This window comes from Melospiza georgiana, chromosome 19 (genome assembly GCF_028018845.1).
Source record: "Melospiza georgiana isolate bMelGeo1 chromosome 19, bMelGeo1.pri, whole genome shotgun sequence".
Classification (NCBI taxonomy): Eukaryota; Metazoa; Chordata; class Aves; order Passeriformes; family Passerellidae; genus Melospiza; species Melospiza georgiana.
This window is the reverse complement of record NC_080448.1, coordinates 10,001,551-10,015,086: the sequence shown is the minus strand read 5'-3', so window position 1 is coordinate 10,015,086 and position 13,536 is coordinate 10,001,551. Positions and strand designations below refer to the sequence as shown.

Here is a 13,536-nt window from a genome sequence, read left to right as displayed (position 1 = left end):
TCCTGAACTTGCCCACACTGGTTTGGTTTATTTATTGTTTTGGGATGAGTGCAGCTTCCCTCGTTCAGAGCCTGTTATAACCATGTGAACTATCACAGAGAAGCACTTTTCCCCCCAGAGGGATGGATTTACATCAGGGTTTTTACACACATTGTTTTCCTAGTGCAGGAACATGTGCCAACAGCCACCTTCTGCTGCTTTACAGCACCTCAGCAAAACCAGAATTAACTTTCTGCACTGGACATATTGTATTAGAGAAAGATCTGCTTTTGTGATCATGGAAGCACTTATTACAGACTGAGCCCAGGGAAATTGTGGTTTGTCAAGTCAGACATGAACAGAAAAACCATTATTTCAGGTTCTGATGAATAGGTTGTTTGGGCAAGGTCTCTGTGAGACAGGTAGTGAGGCAGTGAAAATTGTGGATTTTGCATTACAGGGAGATTCATGGCTCTCCAAAGCAGCAGAAGCTGTGCCAAGGTCCAGTGGTTTATTCTGGCAGGAACTGGTGCAACTGAGCTGACTCCCAATACAACTCCTGCAAGGGGAGCCAAGGACAAGTGTGCTCAGCTCTGTTCTACCAAACCTGGGTAAATCCTGCTGGCAGGAAAACCAGGATGAGTCCATTCCCAGATCCTGCCCTCCAGCTGTGCTCTTTGAGCCCCCTCTAAATACCTGGCACCACAAACCCTCCATGAAACACCAGCTGAACTCTGCTGCCCTTGGAGAACGAGCCGAGCACTGAGAATCCCTGCAGCTCCCGGGGCTCCACAGGTGAGAGGCTGCAAACTGATCTTCTGGAATCTGTAAAGGAGCAAGGAAACCACAGAACCATCGAGGCAAACACAGCTCGGAGCCGGCAGCTGATGGGTGATGAACCCATTCAAGAATCGGAGTGCAGCAGCACCACGGCGGCCCCGGAGCCCCGCTGGATGCTCAGATGTCAGACGCAGATGAATCACCACTACTATTATTTTCCTGGATTCCACTTCCCTCCAGGGATTCGCCTCCCAAGCCTCACGTAGGGAACAGCAGCAGCCCCGATCTGCTGCTTTCAAGTGCAAGAGCTGCCCGGGCTCCTTTGTTCGAGGGAAGGCGACTGAGAGGGATCGCACGCTGTGCTGGAGCTGCGCGGGGAGAAGCGAGCGGCGCCCTGGGGCCGCTGTCCCGGCCTCGGCAGGAGCCCTCCAGCCTCGTACGTGCAGTTCCCTCTGTCGCTGCCGCCCCGGGGGAGCGGAGCTGCCGCTTCGCAGGCCGAGCTCTTCCTGCAGCCCCTGTGATCTCTCCTGAGCAGCCTCCGAGGGCTTCCCGAGCGAGCGGGGCCTTCGCACCTCCAGCGCTGTTGGCCCAGGCACAAAGAGCTGGGGAGGAGCCCCGGTAACACATCCCTGCACACACAGCCGGCCCGGGACAAGGCTCTGAGCACAAAAATCTCCCGAGCCAGGGACAGCTGAGATGTTCTTGCTGGTCCCGCAGCCAGATCTGCCAGCTCAGACACTCCTCAGCGGCCCCGACAACAGATTTTCCTCTCTAAGCCCACAGAGTTAAAGAACAAACATTGAAGTGGGAGAATCTCTGCTGCAAAGGGACACAGATATTGTCTGGCTATCAAAAATAAAGATAGATGCCATATAAGAAGTCCATCTGTTTTGCTGATTTAGGCACATCATCACAGTGGCTCTGGCAGCCCTGCACCGACCTGTGAGTGCTACAGCCGTGGGCAGAGCTGCCTCTGGGGTGTGCAGGGCATCAAACCCAGCACTGGTGGCTGTGCAAGCAGAGGAACTGCCACCCATCCCTTCCCGTGGAGGGCAGCTCCACCCCAAAACTGCTGCGACACGGGGGAATGGAGAGACAGAGACACTGCCACCAGCCTGGCACTGCCACCCAAACCCATCCCCATCCCCACTCAAGCCTCCACTGGTTCTTCTGAGCTGTTTTCCTGGACAAGACAGAGCCTGTCCTGAGCCTGACTCCAAGAAAGGATTCCCAAGGCACAACGCAACCCCCAAACCGCAGAGCAGGTACAAAAACCGCCTTTGAAATGGTGCTGCCAGCGTCAGGCTGAACTGCCCTGTCTGCCCGAGCAGCTGAAAGGAATGGATGGGGTTGGATAACTTGCAGGCACCTCTGCATGTTTATTGCCCACATTGTGTTGAGCATTAGCACATCAAAGGCTCCTGATGAGCCCTGAATTAAATGATGAGGAGAGGAATGGCCCAAGGTGAGGTTGGTAACTGTAGGGCTGCAGGCATTTTGCTGGAAGAGATGGAAAGCAAAGAGTGAAATTCCAGGGAAAGCTATTTCCATACTGGAGATTTCAATCGTTCGGCAAAACCCTTGGAAAACCAAACAGAAAAACTTGGTTAAGATCGTAAACTGTGGATGAACAAACTTGGATTTTCCTAGTCCCCAGGGTCATTGCCAGATAATAAATGTGTATTATCCTGGAATCTCAAACCGATGCTTTAAATTATCTGCAAGAACTCATCTCACAACAATGCAGGTGTGTGAATTCTTTAGAAATTGTTTCATTAGAAAACAAAGAAGTCACCACAGGACTGAAAAAAAAAAAAAAAAAAACCATAAACGGCTCCACCAAAGCAGTTGAATTAAAAAGGAAGGATTTTGGCTGAGTGGAGTCCAAGGTATGAGAACATAATTTTGAAGAAACTTTCATTTTTTTTCTCTGTGTTTGGTTTGTGTACTAACCAGCCTCTGGGGTGGAAAGCCAAGTGCCTGTTCCAGCAGGATTTGTGAAGCAAAGCTGCTGCTCAGTGCCCACGGTGCTGAGCCCTGCACGGGGCTCCCGCTGGGTACCGGGCCCAGTGTCTCCCATTATGCTGGTGGAGCTGGTCCAGCCAATCTCCCCGAGAAATCCATGGGAACTGTTGTGTTCCCAGGCCAACATCAGCTCCGGAGAAGCTGGACAGGCACTGATGCCCTTTGCAATTCAAACAACCTGTGATTGCCTCATTCAGAGCTGAGCTGCTTCCTGGGCAGAACCTTCACGAGTTCCTATGCCCAGAGCCTGCTGAGTGTCCTCTTCACTCCCAATCAACACTGCACAGCAAAAGGAGAAGCGGTTCTGCTCCCTGACATCAGGGAAATGAGTCCTCAGCCCCAGCCTTTAAAGCAATTCAGGTTTATGTACAGATGTGACATTTGGAGCTCCAAATAAATGCAGTGAAAGGTCTTGAACGGGTGCAACACAACTGCTCTGAATATGGAATTATGCTCAAATACTAGAGAAAAGCAAGATTTGGTTCAAATCCCTCAGCTGGCTTTCTCTGCAAGATGAGCTCATGATTTATAAGAATCTGTAATTATTATTGTTGAGATTATCTGTGGCTGTCTGAGGACTTAGAAACCTCTAGTGTTCATGTCCCAGCCAGAGCTCTGAAAACCATTTCTGATCCCCAAAAATCAGGCTCCTTTTCACAGGCAGGGCCAGGCAGGTCACCCAGGGGTTAAAGAGCAGCTTAGCTGTGGCGGGAAGATGCAGAATGCACACAAAAATACAAATGAGCAAATGCAGGGGCAGGACCAACCTTCCTGTGCACAGGCAGCTGAATCTGCACTCAAAGCCTGCCTGAATCCCAAGATGAGGGTTTTGTTCCATCCATGCTCCAGCCACTGGCAAAAGGAAACCTGGTGCTGTTGAAGACCAAGAATTTGGTTAATGTGGATTCCATCCTTGCAGGACTCCATCAGAAACCCTCTGAAAGCAATGTCCAATCACAGCTGAAAGGGAGAACTGCCCTGCACTATCCCATGGCACATTATTATTATTATTATTATTATTATTATTATTATTATTATTATTATTATTATTATTATTATTATTATTATTATTATTATTATTATTATCCCCTCTGCAAGCCTCAGACAGACCTCTCCCTTCCCAGAAGGGCTCTCCAGGGCTGAGCTGTGCAGAGATTATTATTTATGAATAAATTATTTTTGTTCAGACACATTCGGGTTGCCTGGGCTGAACACTTTCATTCATGGCTTTCACTGGACCTGTCCTGGTTGTAGCTCAAATTTGGGTAAGGAAAGTAACAAATGTTCTCTAACTGAAAAAAACCCCAAGAGTCATGATTGCAGCCTCACTTCCCAGGAATTTCATCCTGTTGGGAGAATGCTGGGAATGTCCTGAGGAATCGCTCACCTGGGGAGCTCCTTTGTCTCCATGATTAGAGCCTGGGAGTGGCTTCCTGTGAGACAAAGGATGAGCTGACCGAGGAGGCAAAAGTTACAGCACATCAAGGTGGAACAAAGGTTTGAACTGCTATAAATTCTTTTTTTTTAAGCCGAGAGAAGTTTTAACGGGGGGTTTGCACAGAAGGTATGCAGCTGTGTGGAGCAGGTTAAGAAAGGCATTTGCTCCCACGTTAATTCTCTTAATCTTGTTACTTTCTCTTTAACCAGCTTAAACTCTTGCTGAGGGGCTGAGGATGACGCCTCAGTCACTGCTGTGTATTTAAGAGGGGAAAGCTCACTTTCTGGATGTGTGAATAATATTTACCCACGCTGACATTTTACAGCCTCATTTTCTTCCTGTTAAGCTCAATAAAACCAGTGACTCCCCCAGCACCTGACTCTCCTAGGTGACATTTACTCCAGAGCCCTCCAGTATTAAACTGGATAATTCTGTGAGGCTTCAACCACCTGCTTCTGACCTTTGCAGCCCATCTGGAAGACTCTTTATTCTACTCACATTTCTTATGCTTCTCTTCCATCTGCTCTGGCTTCCATCTTTCACCAGTCAGGAAGGGAATTCTTCTTTCCACACCAATCCACGTTCTCCAAGCACCAGGAGTCACTGAAAGCACACTGAGCAGCCCTGGATCTTGTCCTCCCACCCCACCTACAACCACCCACAAATCCCCCCAGGAAATTATTTGCTTTAGATTTCAGTCTCCTGCTGAACCAAACCTGTCCATGGCTCTCCCTCACTGGCCATGCCCACAGAGAATCCAGCTTTGCCCATAAATGACTCAAAGCACCAGGTGTGTACTCTGAAAAGAGACAGCAGAGCCTGGGAGCATCACTTCAGGCCCAGCAATAAAAATCCAGGGCTGAAACACAATACTTAGGTGGGGAAAAGCAAAGTAGCAAAGGGTTATGTAAATGACAACTCTTCCCACAGGGTTTCACCTGCCCAGCTGGACACAAACACACCTGAGAGGCCTGAGGAGCTTTAAATGCCCATTTCTTTTATCATCTCAGTTTTCTTTGCTTACTTGGCAGCTGGATTGTTCTGGTGTTGCTGTCACCACCTTGGTGAGACAAAAGCAGCCTCTGTGAAATTGTTCTGGAATTTGATCTCAGCACCTCTGAAAGCTCTGTGGGTAGAGGGGATGGTGGCTGCAGAAGACTCCAAGAGAAGTTTCTGGCACTGTGCACACACTGCTCACCCTCTGCAATGTTCTGGCACTGCCTCCCAGGTGCTTTGAGCTCTGGGATCTGTCATCTCACCTTCCAGACTGCCTCCAAACTGGCCTTGAACACCTCCAGGGATGGGAGATACTTTTGGATTTTGTATTGTATGTAGGTAACTGAAACATTTCAACAAACCTCAGAAACAGAAAAAGATTTATTAGAAATATTACACAGATTTTGCATCATACATTTTAATAATGTTAATATTTAAATATTAGCATGTCCAAATCTGCAATGCTTAGTATGTACATTCTAATGTGCTCTTTGTATAAATTAGATTACGATGGAACATCTGTACCCAACAGGGAAAGCTAAAACTGTCAGAGGTGATCATCCCATATGACAAACTCAAGCCTGGACCAACAGTCAATAAAAACATTGTGTCCAGCACTGCCCAATGGGACTTGGCACACGTGCAAGTCAAAAATGGAGAGACCATCAGTTGAGAAAATAAAGTTCCTTGCAGTTCAGTGAGAAGCTGCTTTTGCACCGTGTCGGTGAGCGAGCGTCGATGGCACTGCAGTTGGTACAAACCAACACAGCTGAGCATAGTAGAACTTATTGCTGGGTTTAAAAATGTCTTAATGCTCCATGCCCTGAGTCTTTTTAGGCAAAAAGCCCTCTTGTGACAGGAAAATGCATAATCTCATCCCATACAGCCCCTGCCTGTGATCAGATGCACAAGGCTCAGCTTTGCCAAGAGCTGGCCCAGTCAGATCCTTGCTGCTGGTACCCCCAGCACAGCAGGATGAGGGAGGTATGAACAAACCAACAAGCCTGGGCTCGTGTGGTCACTGCCAAGGAAGGGGGAAAGTCAGGGAAGACAAAAGGTGGATTTTTGAAGAGTTCCAGGTCAGGAATCAAACTGGGGAGAACCAATCATTCTGCCTGTGTGCACTTGGTTCGGACAGAAAACTTGCACAGAACTGGTTCCATGTCCAAAACAAGAGAGAAAAACTGTCAAAACCAACTTCCAATCACAGAAAGAAAACTGCCAGACCTCAAAGGGACCCTGCATAAGCCCCAAATCCCTCTGCTTAGCACAGCTGCCTTGCTGCAGAGCAGGAAGAACAGAAGTCTTTGTCCCCTTTGTGTTAGCAGGACTGGCACGGGAAGGGGAGCCTGGCAGGGGCAGCCAGCTGTGCTGGGTCCTCTCCTCACCTGCTGAGACCCCCTGGCTGCTCTCTTAGGAGGAATGCCCCTCAAGCTGACAGCCCACACAGACCCTCTGATGTCCTTCGTGACAAAGAGCCCCAGGTGTGGCTGTGCCCTGTCCCTCTCCTCACACTCTGGGCTCTCCCTCAGCCTCACCAGGAACTTTCAGAAAAAGCTCCTCAGCCCCTCTAGAAAAGCTCCTCACAGGGCTGACTCTGGGTTCACCCCTCACTCCTCTGTACCTTCCCAAGCCATGAAACAATTTGTACCTTCTCTGTCTCACCTGAAATCCCAGGAGCAGAACTGCACCCCCCACACTCCAATCTCCTTTCCTCTCCTACACTACAGTACAACACGCTGCCACATCCCTCCCTGGAATGTCACTGGCACCCCCTTCCTAACCCTTCTGCTCACCTGCTCATCCCAAATCAGCTGTTTGCTCCCCTGCAGTCCCAGACTCCCCAGCTGGTGCCTGGGAGTGACAATTCAAGGAGCAAGGGACAAGACAAGATTTATCTGCCAGGGAAAGAGCCATTACTCCTAAGAGGCAAAGTCAGAAAGGATTTAGGAGGTTCAGGCAAACCTCCTGCTCAACACCATCCCTGTCACATCATCACATTCAGGACATTTTCAGAGAATTCTCAGAACTTCTGTAAAGACTACCAACATACTCTCTTGCTTAGCTTAATTAAATTCCCTAACCTTAAAGGCAGCTGGAACTTAAATTCTGCAGCTCCAATCTGAGATGTCTCACAAGGGCCTGAAGAGTCTCTGAAAACCAGGCCTGCAGCATCTCATATAGGATAAATTTAAATTCATATTGAAATTTTAAGGCAGCGTGAAAAAACAAGAGCAACTTGTGAAAATCAAAGTCTAGAAATGTAACTGTGCAATGTTTAAAAGGCAGAAACCCCCCCAATATTGTAACAGTTAAATGAACAAATAAACAATATTCTTAATTTTAAAAAATAATCTGGAAAACCATCTCTCAAAGTATCAAAATAAGATGTTTTGCAGGTTTGAGGACAGAACAGTAACATTGAAGAAAAGACAACATCAAGTATCTTCTTCCCTACCACAACTTTGTGTTGTAATTCCTAGCTAAGTAGAAAAATTAGGAACACACCACTAGAATTGGGTAGAATTAGTGTTTGGACTATGCTGCTGGGAGGGGCATAGGAGAGGAAGCAGCAGAGATGACAAACATTGCTTTGCACAAATCATTTGGGGAAAAAAAAAAAAAAAAAAAAAAGAAAAAGCAGCTGGACCCCACAGAATGGTCTGCAAGGGTAAAGTGAGCCTGGAGAGCCAGAGCAGTGTCAGAGGAGCCCTGGGAGCAGAGGATGCTCACACAGGAGGTGACACACACCCCATGGACACTGAGCCACACTGCAAACCCTTCCAGTGACCACAGGGTTAAAATTCCCTTTTTTTACATCATTTACTCTGACTTTGGGATGTTTACCACACACTGGGAATTAAAAGTGTTTTTCTCATCCCTCCAAGTGCCCAATCCAAAGCCCATTGAGGAATATGGAATTTTCTGTGCTGACTTCACTCCAGCTTTGAACTCCAGCCCGTTGGAGAGAATTGGGATCCCTGCCAGGGGACACCTCCAGGGACAAGAGCTGCTGATCCACAGGCAATGGGGCCCTGCAGTGCAAGTGCCTCAAGGAACTCTGCTCAGCACAGTTTTCCTCTTCCATCTCATCCTGTATTTTAGAGCAACTCATCTTGGGTTCTCCATGGACAGCAGGGTGTGCTGAGAAGTCCCAGAGTGAATTCCACCAAGAAAGGGTTCCCCTACAAGGAGCTGCCTTGGCAGAACTCAGCTGCTTTCTCTTTTGACAGGGCAGGATGGCAGCCAGCATCAGGGGCACTGCCTGTGCTCTTCCCTGGCCATTTTTATCACACAGCCTCTCCAAAGACTGCAACTGGACTTTCCCAGAGGCAATGGAGTAGCATAAATTTCAGACTAAAACCAAGAGCAAGAGATGATTTTGTCCTCCCCCAGAACAGGATCCTCTTTGTTCAAAGCACTTCCTGGCCTTTTCCATCTATTCCTGAATCCTTTATTCTGCTGTGAGAACACCAAGTCTGAAATACATTGTTTATTAATTAAATAGCATTACAAAGTAAAATCAAATCAAACAACAAAGCACTATGGGGAACCAGAGGCTGAGATCAGCCACCTGCAAAGCCCTTGAAAGCCTGAAACCAATTTTGTTCTGTGAAATCTCTTGTTTCCATTTCATGAGCCTTTTTCCAGGAGGCAGGAGCAGTGAGCACTAGTATTTTTTGCAAGAGAGAAATGATGCCTAGCTCCCTAGGACTAATGTCCACAAAGCATCAGGGTTAAGCACAGTAACTAAACACCAACTTTCTCCTACCAGCGTGCCCTGAAGCAGCCAGGCAGCCTTTACATGCTCCTAGAACAAATCCAGCAGCCTGTTGGATGCTTCCATCCTTGGAGACAAACACAAAAATTAATTTCATCAGGTGAAATGAGAGACACAGAATAATGGACACTTCACAGTGTCTATCAGGCATTTTCCTAACAGTATTTCTGGTGGGAAGCTGCTCCCTGGCGCCTGATCTCCCTGGCACAGACGGGTTCCAGTTACATTGTTTGTCATCTGTGGAGTGAGGCTGCACCTTCCATTGGTGTTGATGTATGACTGTGCTCCTTCACAGCATGACATCACTTCCAAGCATGTCCCAGTGCCCCATGGGCTGTATTTCATGGCACAGGGCACAGGCTGTCTCCAGATTCCTGCCTCTAGGCAGCAATGACACAGCTGTGCTGACCAGACAGGAGCAACACAGAGGGAAGAAGTTACTCCACTCAATCCACAAAAAACATGAGATGTCACTGTATTGCTCACCTGATTACTGGCACCTTTCAAGCTAAAGCTGTTAAATTGCATTTGCAATGTTCCTGTGATAACTGTGCCTGCACAGTCAGCCAGGAAACCAAGCTCTGGCTTCCCAGAGTAATCAAGTAATGAAGTTGGAGTAATAAACCTATTTTTCCTCAAAGACATTATTTCTGTTTGAGATGAAATGAAGTCCCAGCACCTAACAGGATCTTTCAGACTTATTTCACTAGCTGGTGATGAACAGAGGGTGGTTTCTGAGTTACAAATGATCCTGTTACCATCCTGCTGGTTATGCTATGAGTAAATTAGTGCAGTTATTGGGTGAGATCTGCAAGAGTAACTCATGTTAAGGTTCTACAACTTAAGTGCATCTGTCAAAGGTGTTTTATAAAATACATGGAGGCAAGAAAACAACATGTACTTGGGATGAATTAAGCATCTTTTGGCAAGAAGAGCATTTTTGTGAGCTTTTGTATGAACATTAATCTCCCAGCCTCCCTTGAGTGCCAGCATAGTCCACATTGACTTAAAACTTCATTGTGTAGCAGGTCTCCTGTCAAGGCAAACGTTGTTAGCCCAAGGGATCCTCTTCAGAAATATCCCATGTGTGCTTGAGAACGCTTTGCAATTTCCATGTGGGAGCAAACTTACCAATGGATTTGGTTTGCAAAGGTGGACAACAGGGAATTATTTGGTTGCAGTCCCAGATGGAATCAAACCTACGGAAGAGCCTCCTTTCACACTAAGAGCTTCAGTTGGTTGTGGAAGAGGAGCAAGCAGGTTTTTAAAGTGATCGAGTGCATCTGTAGCATTCTTTGTTCTCTTCCCCACTTGTGTCCACCTCTTGCTCTGCAGCTCAGGTCTCAAAGTATTTGTAGATCTGGGCCACGTACTGCATGACGCTCTGCCAGTCGGGCCGGTCCGTGTACAGCATCTCGCTGAGCTCCTGCCAGACACAGCACCACGCTCAGGCAGCCCCACACGGCTCCCCTGAGCCCCCCAGCACTTCTGCTCCCCCTCCTGAGCCCCTCACAGCCATCAGGACCACTGGGATGATCCACTGGCCAAGTGCAATTCTGAAATCTCTTCGTGCATCCTACCTAAAATATTTCTTCCATCTGCAATCAAAGATCAGTTCTCTATACAACTTCATTTAAGCTGATGCTCCTTTGCTTCTGAATCTAGCTCATGAACCCCATAATAGTTTTCCCTTCATATTAAACTTATATCTCCCTGGTCAGATAGTTAATTTTGGAAAAGTTTTTTTGAACAGTTTAATGTCTTTCTGTTTCTTAAAGCACTAAAAAAACAGGAAACAAAATGGTGCAACCATTAATGTAATGGTGTAATATGGCAAATCTGTCCATAAATTATCAATAATCTGCAGCTGGCATCTAAAAATAAGAACATAATCCATTCCCTCATTTCAATACTGGATGACTTTCAGCAGCTTCTCCAAATTATATTTATTCTGTGCTTCTACAAATTCTTTCTGGAAGTTCTCCTAACAGCATCCTGATGGTGGTGCAGCCCTCCGTAGCCCTGTGTGACACTCTGAGTGCAAGGTCACTGACTGGTCACATAGCAACAAGGAAAGATGTTGGAATGGTGTTTGCAGCAAATGTCCCCTTGCTCAAAGGTTACTCACCAGACTGGGTTTGATGCCCACACTTTCAGCAGCTTGAAATGCCAACAGCAGATTTCTCTTCTGTAAAAATAAAGTTCAAAAGGATTAACATCAAAGCACTGCTCCTGAACCTCTCCTTGCATCTGGTTACCCAGTAAGTTTAAATGAGCAGGTGTATTTGAAAACTAAACCCCTGGACTCCATACTTGCCAGCAGACTTTTTTGAGTCTCACTCTTTTTTGATCTTACTCACTCACAAGTTCTTTGCCTTTGAACAGCTCATCTATTTCTGCTTGATTGACACCCTCTGTTTTTGACAAATAGGTTGTTGTGAAACTGGTTACAACTGGGAAAAAAAACCATTAAAGTTCTGTCTTTACTATGAGTGAAAGGTTTCTGCAGAGGTTTTAATATAAGGCATTTTTGTAGATAATATAATTGTTACTGTGATGGATACTGTCTTTGTGTTTATTTGCAGCACTTGCTGGATTTAGCCAACTTGTCACTGTTTCATCACCCAGCAGTCCCTGCATTTCTCTCTGGGAGTTCACTGTTGGTTTCCTTCCCCTTTTCATCCATTCTGTTCACTGTGAATTCTGCAAATGTACAACACAACTTACTTTGTCCTGGCTGTTGAGCTCCTGGTAAGGAATATGTGCAGGCAAATATGTGTGCAGGAGAGCACAGAAGGCCAGCCCATCACTCCAGCTGCTGCTGAAATTGGTAATATCAATATTCTGTAAGAGAAAACATGAGTCATCCTTGAACAGTGCTACACAACAACAACAAAAATCTTCAAACAACAGTTTTTATGCAGCCATTGAACAAAAACCCCAGAGCTGAGCTAGAAATATCTGTGGTGACACTCCCACCACTGTCACCTCCAAAAGGAGGGAGGTGAAGAAGAAAAATTTAGAAAGAAATAGTCTAATAGAGCTGGCAGTTTATATGGACAAATATAAACTTCCTTCCCTTGTTTCTAGACACTTGGATTGTTCTGTGCCAGCCTCTTACTACAAGGCTGCACTCAGGTGCACAGAGCAAGCCCAGTTTCCCTGTTCATGACAGCTGAGGTCCGGAACCATGGGGTGACTACAGAAACAGAAAATGGTATTTTAAAGTCAGCCCATCTGCAGAGAACTCCTTTAAACCACAGGATTTCTGGGGATACAGAGTGCACTGGGGGTTCTTCCCTGGATGCTCTCACGAGGCACAGCTGCAGTTAAAACAGGCCCATGGCCCAGTTCTGCCCCTGTGAACAAGGTGACCTTTCTGATGCTCCTGTCTGCACTGCCTGGCCATACCAGCACACTCAGGAATTCCCATGGCCAAGTCTTGCAGCTAAAAACAGAGCAGTGAACTGCTACAGAGCAAGAGCTGCTGGAGCAGGGGGCTCTGGGACACGGTGGAGCTGCAGCCTCTCCCACACTCCTGCAGGTGTGGAGTCACCTCCAACCCCCCTCAGCAGCCACATCCTCCTCTGTGCTCAGCTGCAGTTCACACTCCCCACCCCTGCATTCTCTTTAGTTAGCTGTTTTCTGGTTTCTTTCAAGACTCCCCCAAAGACAAGGCTTTTACTGCATCTCTCATACAACAGCTGATGCAGACACTAAAACCCAGACAGAAATTATTTCAGCATGTGCTCCTTGCTCCTGATACCTCACTGATTAGTTATCCAGCCTGGACTTGGTCCAGTCAGACAGGATTTCCAGTTAGTAATAAATGTCCATAACCAAACATGACTCAAATTGAAGCAGTAGTGAATATCTCAGGTTAAAATACTTTGTAATAAATCTACACTTCTAATGGGCTCAGAAAGCAGCTGACATCCCCACACTGCCCCAGCCACCACGTTGTAGGGCTCTATTAACATCTGTCAGTGGAGACAATACAAAAATGAGGCACTGCCTGAACACTGTCACAAGAAAAAGAAAATTGCTTTGAAAGCTGCCTTGGCATTGCCTATTCCATAAAGTTGCAACTTTTTAGTTGGAAGTCCAACTTTGTGTGTATGGAATTGGCTGAGCTGGATTATTCTGCTTTCTTGAAGTTTCAGACAAACAAGTTCCTTTCTATTTATCAATCTGCAGTTAGTGGGAAAGGAGTGACTGCCAAGTTACAGAAGTGTTTTTACTGAGGCCAATATGTTTTATCAGCAAATAGCTTATCAGCAAATGCCAATATTCTCATTTTATACTGTAGGATGGAAATGGAAAATGGAGGTTGTTCCTCCTCTTTCCAAAAGGCCATGGAAACAGGAACAAACAGAGCCTTAGTTATGCAACAGGACTAGACAAAAAGGGAAAGCTTGTTTGTGTAGGAACGTTGTATCCATCCTCATTTTCATGATGCTACTATGAGACATGTGAGATACAAAACTGCTCCTTCACACAGTATTTCACTATCCCAAAATCAGCTTAATAATTTTAC

General features: G+C 46.5%; 1 protein-coding gene across 4 annotated transcripts in view; it reads right to left on the bottom strand.

Annotated features, from left to right (window-relative positions):
* Window positions 1-8,622: 8,622 nt before the first annotated feature.
* Window positions 8,623-13,536, bottom strand: part of SPECC1 (sperm antigen with calponin homology and coiled-coil domains 1) — an 81,691-nt gene continuing 76,777 nt past the window's right edge. For all 4 annotated transcript variants that reach the window (XM_058037388.1, XM_058037386.1, XM_058037387.1 and 1 more), the window contains 3 exons: window positions 11,727-11,843; window positions 11,128-11,187; window positions 8,623-10,425 (listed from right to left, as the gene is read on the bottom strand). In XM_058037388.1, the coding sequence (XP_057893371.1) occupies window positions 10,336-10,425; window positions 11,128-11,187; window positions 11,727-11,843 (267 nt within the window). In that variant the 3' untranslated portion in view covers window positions 8,623-10,335. The remainder of the gene's footprint in view (window positions 10,426-11,127; window positions 11,188-11,726; window positions 11,844-13,536) is intronic.